Consider the following 7,050-nt stretch of genomic DNA (forward strand, 5'->3'; position numbering starts at 1 on the left):
ATGGAACAGAGGCAGAATCCCGTCCTCGAAGAAGGTTGTATCAAGCACCTGTTGAAGTCATCAACTCTCATACTCCATAAATGTCACCTGTCAACCTGCAGTTCTTGCGGTTCATTAGGCACCAGGAACCTAAACCAAACGGTCTTAACTCAACTCCAGCAAGTAGCTTCTTTGACGCCCAAGAAACTGGCCAAGTAAGGCTTAAAAGCAAACCAACAAAAATCGCAACAATTAGACCGCATTTTGTATATTTGAAAAAGGTCCATTCTACAGAAAAAGGCTTGCCGTATCTCCTGGGGCTGGGCTTTCACCTCACGACAGCACCCCCCTACGTCTTTCACACCCGATAGATATGACACATTTACTGTCCCTTCGAAAGCTGTCCCCAACCTGCCTTTGCCATGCCCCAAGGCAGGACTCGGGAAGCAGAAAGATTAATGTGAGCGTTTTCTCCTGTTGTTCCTGAACACACTGTGGTGGGCTCTGGGGAAGCCGCCATCTGCAAGAGTAATTCGTATGGAATATTAAATCGTCGCATCCACTGTCAAGTCTCACCTGCATGCTGTCCATTTGGTGGTGACTGGCCAGAAAGGGATACCTGGCATGTACCTTGGGTGTAGACCCAACTGTCGGCAAAACCGGCTTGGTGCTCATGCAGCCCCAGGACAGGCTGGGTGGGCTGCTGGGTGGGTTGTGCCATGGGAGCACTCACTTCTTCTCTCTTTCCCTGGAGACCACAAGAGGCAACAGCTGTGTGCTATAAACCAAATACACTTTACGCATTGATTCATCTTGATAAGATTTCTTGAATTTGCTCGCATGAGATTCAATTGTGTGCTTATTATCCTTCTTACTAATAAATCTGCTCATTTAGGTTGGTGTTCTGTCATATTAGGAAATTCTGTTTTTAATCAGTATTTTGATTTAATTATAAATTATTAAGAGGAAGCCTCTTAGCTTGATTGCATTGAAGAATGTCTAACTCCCGGTCCGAGCCTTGGCGGGGAAGCAGAGCTGAGGAAAGAAAGCCCTCCCTAGACCCCCACCCCTCAACAGCAGTGATTCTAGAGGGTCTCTGGGGCTGGGGAATGAAAATGTCTCCCTGTGACACTTTTAAAGGTCAGCCCCATCTCCACGCTTGGAAGTCAAGTGTTGGCATGGATATTTTGTGATAGCAGTGTTGGCAGAGAAGTGATTATTTTTAGTTTTAAGGAAGAATAAATTTGGTTTCCCTTTCCAAATAAGAAGATCCTCGGGACTACAGATCACATATAATTAGATTTTTACATTTTAGAATAGGGCTCTCAATTGCCTGTAAAGGCTATCTTCTGGGCTAAAAAAAATCCTTGCACTATGACATGACCCTTTGCTAATAGATCAAATTACAGCTAAAGAAATTCAAAATACAGTTCTCCCCCAACTCACGTGAACAGCACAGATGAGTCTGTGCTGGGATTGGTCGACCGATGGGAGTCAAGTCAGGCAAAGACATTGAGTGGCCATCGCGTGCTGAGCACACTGCACTAAATGTGTCCAATTGAAAACACAAAGGATTATAATTTGAACATTTTGGTCTTTGGGGGTAATGTGCCTGCTGATGACTTTGATTCATGGTTTGATTTGGAAACAAAGCAGTTGCATTTTGCACACAGTGCCACTTTCTGCCTGGTGTGCACTCCTCTCTCGAGACCACTAACCAGGAAATAAGGAGGGTTGACTGCTGTGTTTTTCAGATTCCATTTTTGGCTGAAGGGATCAGGATTCATGGAGACAAAGTCACAGAAGCACTGAGGCCATTTCACGAGAGAATGGAAGCCTGTTTCAAACAGCTGAAGGAAAAAGTGGAAAAGCAATATGGCGTCCGAACCATGGTAAGTGGGTAGCCTTGCAGAAGGGGAGATGGATATCTTTGTGTCATATTGCCCTACGGTGACAGGCTCACGGGCAGGGGTGAATAAGATGTATATTTGACACCTGCTTGGGATTTAAAGGACCTCAGCCCCCTCGTAAGTCCATCTGCCAGTGAACCGGCAACCTCCTTACAGTAATTGGAAATGTCAGTGTGCGTAAGCATTCATGAATTTGCTTGATCAGCTAGTACTCTGTTCACCTGCAGTGAACACAATCTCCCCCTAATGTGGTGGGGCAACAGAAAACCCTACAGAGGCCCATATGACTCGGGATGGCCATAGAGGCCTCACCTACAGCCATACAACACCCACAGAGGGTTAAGTAACACACAGGGCAACAGCACTCATGATGTCCTAAGACAGAGGTGGAACCCAGTCCAAAGTCAAAGTCTTTACAGAGAGCTGCGGTGGGTTACTGAGATCTGAAATCGTTAGCAAGGACTTCACCTCTTAAAGGAGTGCGCATTGGTCTAGGCCCAGAAAGGTAAGCTAGAGACAGTCAGGGGAGGAGGCAGGGAGAAAGGGCTTACTCACCCAGCAAAGGCTGGGCATCCAGAATTTGAATGGCAGGCCAGAAGCCAGTGTAGACGTAGCCGTTTCTTGGGCAGAAGAGAACTCACAGGAGAAGCTGGAAAGGTGCCCAGCCTCCAAGAGCCTGGAATGCCGATCTGGGGCAGGAAGCTTTGCTCTGGATGTCGGGGCCGAATTGGGCTTTTACTAAGAGTTTGTGGAAGGTTTCTGAGAGGGAGCTAGGTTCGAGATCATGATAAAAGAGTGACTTGTGATATGATGAGGCAAAATATCGGACAGTATCAGCCCTTGTAATAGTGGCCCTGTATATACAGGCCACGGTGAAAGTGGCGGGCTTGAGATGCTGTCCCTGAGCCACATCTTAGCAACATGGCGCAAGGCCCGGCCCCACGATGGTGTGTGCTGTTCTATCCTTGCGGCCTCTGAGAGCCTTGGTGGGTCCTAACCTTGACTGTTCATGGACTCTGGAGGCGTCAGTCACAGCAGATGACTCAGGCCCGCTGTCCCCATCGTTCAGAGGTGAGCAGCCATGTGACAAAAAGAGGCAGCAAGGCTTGTGGTGCAGGATCCCACGCCTGTGGCATGAAGGAGGGGAGGGCACACGCAACTCCTGTTTTCCTGCTGAGCAACAGGCTGCTCGCGACGCACAGCACCGCTCACCGCTTCCGGAAGAACCAGGTGTCCGACGTAGGGCCCCATTTTGGATTCTCTTGGCCCCATTCCACCCGTCTGCTGTTCCCTACAGCTCTCCGTTGCTCTTTCTGTTGAACTCCCTTCTTTTTTTCACAGATTCGTCTCCCTTAGCAAACACTGATTTCGTACGTACCATATGCCAGGGAGCTTTCCAAGTGTTTTGCAGATACGAACTTGCTTCAACCACTTAACGCTCTGAGGGAGGGACCGTGGTCATCCCCATTTTACAAGTGGGGAAAGGGGGACACAAAGTCACCCACTAGCAGTGGCCGCTCCGGCCACTGATGGGAGTTTGAACCCTATCTGTCTACCTCCAAGTCTGTGCTTTTAGACACTACTCTGTAATTGACACAGCGGAGCATTTCTTTCTCTTGTTCACGTGGGTGGAGGCAGGTTAGAGGCCGAGAGGCCCCCAGAAAGGAGCTGATTTGGCTACAGTTACCCTCCACGCTCCCCCACCCTGACCACCCTCACCCTCGCCCTCCCCTGCCGGGCTCCAGTTCAGCAGGGCATCAGCCTGACAGATCCAAGAGAACACAGCCTCTGGGCTCTGGTCTGAAAACTCAGCCCGCAGGGATCCAGCGCTGCCGGCCCCGCGGGAGCTGCTACAGGTACACAGGCTTGGGGACCAGGGTGCCCCCTGACTGCTGCACCGGACGACCCTTAGCACCAGTCAGGCGCCCTGATCTCTCTGGGCTGCGGCTCGGTACGGTCACGTGACAAGGATTTCAGAGCGCATGGTCGTGTGTCTCTTCCAAAGTTTTACACCGCTTTTAAGTCTTTCTAAGAAATAAACACTTGTGAGATCTCCAAGTTTTCATACTAAGTGAAAAGCTTCCTCCTCTATCACTCATATAATTTGTACTTCAAAATGATGGAAACCTGCCTGGCTCACCAAACATCCTTCCTATTCCTGTCTCTGCTGGGATGCATGGCTTCCACGCATCCTTGCTGCCGGGCACAGGGGAGAAGGGAAGCAGGGGTCGGAGGCGGGGCTGTTGCATCGGTGGGGGGGGGGACTGTCCCCCTACTCAGGGACAGGTTTCCCCCGTTCCGAGGCAGCCATCCTTGGCTGGAGATTAGCGACTTCCGTCCACCACATCCTGAGACAGCGTTGTGCCCACCAAAGCAACCGCCTCTCCGTAGAGGCAGCCACGGCAGCCCCCGACCCCAGCCCAGCTCGGGGCTGGATAGGCTCACTGGGAGGGCGATCCAGGAATAGAACGAAGGGTGCAGTTTGGCCCCCTGGGTGCTTCGTTTCCTGGAGCTGCCTTCCTGAGTCGTCCATCCTGGGACCCCAGACACCCGCTCCGCAGCCGGCCTCTCTTAAGCAGAGAGACAGGCAGATGCCCTTGTCATTGTCTGAGAAATGTGGCAATAAAAAGCAGTCTGGTGTGAGTCTTTCCTGCCTTATCTACTCTGAAAACTTGCAAGCATCTCAGAATACTTTGAAAAGCAATATAGTATCATCCTGTTCTAAAAAAAATGGATTTAAAAATAAAATCCCCATCGAAGAGCCATAAACCATTTTGTCAATTTTTCTGACCCAGACAAAGCCATAGATAGAAACAGAGACTATGACACCCTCTGACTTCTTAATCCACAAGCAGCTCCGCCAGGCCCCCAGCTCACTCCACTCTGACCTTCACCTTGCCGGTGCCGGGGCTCTAAGGACCCTCTGCTCCCCGGACACAAGCTCACAGCCCAGCTTCTCCGGATGTGTCGGGAGTGAGGGGCGCAGACCCCGGGGTCCCCGAAGCAGGGACCACAAGTGCCTACCGCATTCAGCCTCAGCCCCTGCGCCTTCGCTGGCTCCCCGGCACACAGGACGTGTTTGTCTTCAAACTCGTGAGAAAGACTTCCACGTTCCTCACACGGTTCCTGTCCCGTTTCCTTGAACTTGAGGAGCGAGGCACCCACACTGGGTCACCCTTTCTCCACCCTTGTCTACATCACCCCTCTACCCCCACCTCCCTCTGACACTGCTGCCCACAGACCCCACCCCGGCCCCCATCCCAGCCCCAGCCGGAAGTGCACAAGGAAAGCACAGGGACTTCCTCCCCACTCCCCGCTCCTTGGCTGACTCGCACCCCTCACCCCTCCCCAGGGGAGAACCCACCAGGCGTCCTCCATGCCGCACACCACTTGTAGCCTGGTCTGCCCTGTGCTTCACCTCCTCACTCTGCTGTTCCAGGAGGCCCCTTCTGCCTCCGGCTTCCAGGATTTCTCCTCTCCGCGCCTTCCTTCCAGTGGTTACCTTAGCAGGATCCGTGGAACCCTGGGGTTCCTCAGCGGCTCCTCAGGAGGCTGAGGTGACTGTTCAGCTTCCCCGGTTCTGTGTGTGGGAGTTCAGTGGGCTGATTCGCCAGGCAGAGAACTTGACTTACAAGGCTCACAGGAGTAGTCATGGCTCCGCGCCTCTGGGAGGCGCAGCGCTGACTCTGTGACTCAGGGTCCTTCCCTCTGCCCCCCAGCACCGCCCCACCCTGCTGGGGTCCCCTCCTAAGATCACGCACTGTCCTCGATCGCCCTGCCCCCCTCCCCACACGGCCTCTCTGAGGGGCCAGCATGTCACCCTCTGTGGATCTCCAGCCCACACCTGGCATTTGTGCAACATTTGGAGAGGAAATTTCCAGAAAACCAGGAAGCGCACCTGCTGCTCACCCTACCCCATGAAACCTGGTCGCCCCCCATCCCCCCAGGATCCACAGGCAGCAGGCACCTGTGGTGGGTGACGGGGAGGCATTTGGGCTCAGCTGGAAGACAGGGATGAGAAAACGCGTCAGAGCCTTTGGGCAGGGCCGGGCCGGCTTCTGATAGGAGGGCCAAAGTGAGCGTTTGCTTCAGACCGTAGTAATGACAACAGCAAGGACGAAGGGAGAAACTGCTTCAGACGAAAAAAAAAAGTCTGGATTCTTCAATTTCTAGAGCTCTGCTCAGTCAAGAAGGAATTGTGGGCCAAATGGCCAGGGGTCCTATGGCCACAGCCAGTGGGTGTCATGCAAGAGTGGGACCCCAGAGTGGCCTCTGTGCCTCCTCAGCCAGAGCCCCGCTCGTCACCCCCGTTCCCTTTCTCCTCTCCATCCATACTCGCACGGCCGCCCAGGACTCAAGGCTGCCTCCCGAGGGACGTCACCAGCCCTTTGTGGGGCGGGGTGCTGGGGAGTCTTCCGGGCCTTCCCAAGAGCTGGCGTGAGGTCCTCGCTGGCCTCTCCGCCTCCTGGCCCCTGACGCCCCCTCCCGCGCCCTGCGCCCCTCACACTCGCATCGCTCGCGTTGCCGGGAAGATCATTTCGCCAGAGAGATGGGACCCATCGTGCCAGGAACGGGCAGCCCGATGTCGGCAGGTCACGTTTCTTCTCCGCGGCTCGTTCAGCTGCACCTGCTAGAACTCCGCGTCCCCGCACGTCCAGTAGGTACTGGTGAGGGAGCAGAGAACCAGCGTCTCCCACGCACATTCGGCACCTGAGCCCGACGTCGCCGGCTCGCTGCCCTTCTGCTCCTCTCCCTCCCCGGGTCCAGAAAGGGCAGGTGGACATGAAGCCCGAAGCCGTGGCAGGGGCGGGGCGGGAAGGCGGCCCCCGCAGGGTTGGTGGGCTGGTGTTCGGATTCCCACCTCGGAGCCGGCCTCAGACGCTGCCGCTGTCTGAGGGAAGAAAGAGCAAGGGACAGACAGTGCGGGTTGTGTGCGTAGGTCTCATTCAAAGCGTGAAGAGGGTCGGGGCACCTGGGTGGCTCCGTTGGTGAAGCGTCCAACTCGTGATTTCCTCTCAGGTCATGATCTCGCAGTTGGTGAGTTCGAGCCTCACGTCAGACTCTGAGCTGACAGTGCGGAGCCTGCTTGGGAATCTCTCCCTTTCCCTGTCTCTCAAAATAAATAAACTTAAAAAAAAAAAAAAAAAAAAAAAAAAAAAAA

The 7,050-nt window shown here is 53.8% G+C and overlaps 1 protein-coding gene across 1 annotated transcript in view; it reads left to right on the top strand.

Moving 5' to 3' along the window:
• Window positions 1-7,050, top strand: part of DOCK1 (dedicator of cytokinesis 1) — a 462,145-nt gene that overhangs the window by 439,449 nt on the left and 15,646 nt on the right. Inside the window, exon 47 of the mRNA XM_077762917.1 lies at window positions 1,734-1,871. Coding sequence (XP_077619043.1) covers window positions 1,734-1,871 — 138 coding nt within the window. The remainder of the gene's footprint in view (window positions 1-1,733; window positions 1,872-7,050) is intronic.

This window comes from Crocuta crocuta, unplaced genomic scaffold (assembly GCF_008692635.1).
Source record: "Crocuta crocuta isolate KB4526 unplaced genomic scaffold, BGI_CrCroc_1.0 scaffold466, whole genome shotgun sequence".
Lineage (NCBI taxonomy): Eukaryota > Metazoa > Chordata > Mammalia > Carnivora > Hyaenidae > Crocuta > Crocuta crocuta.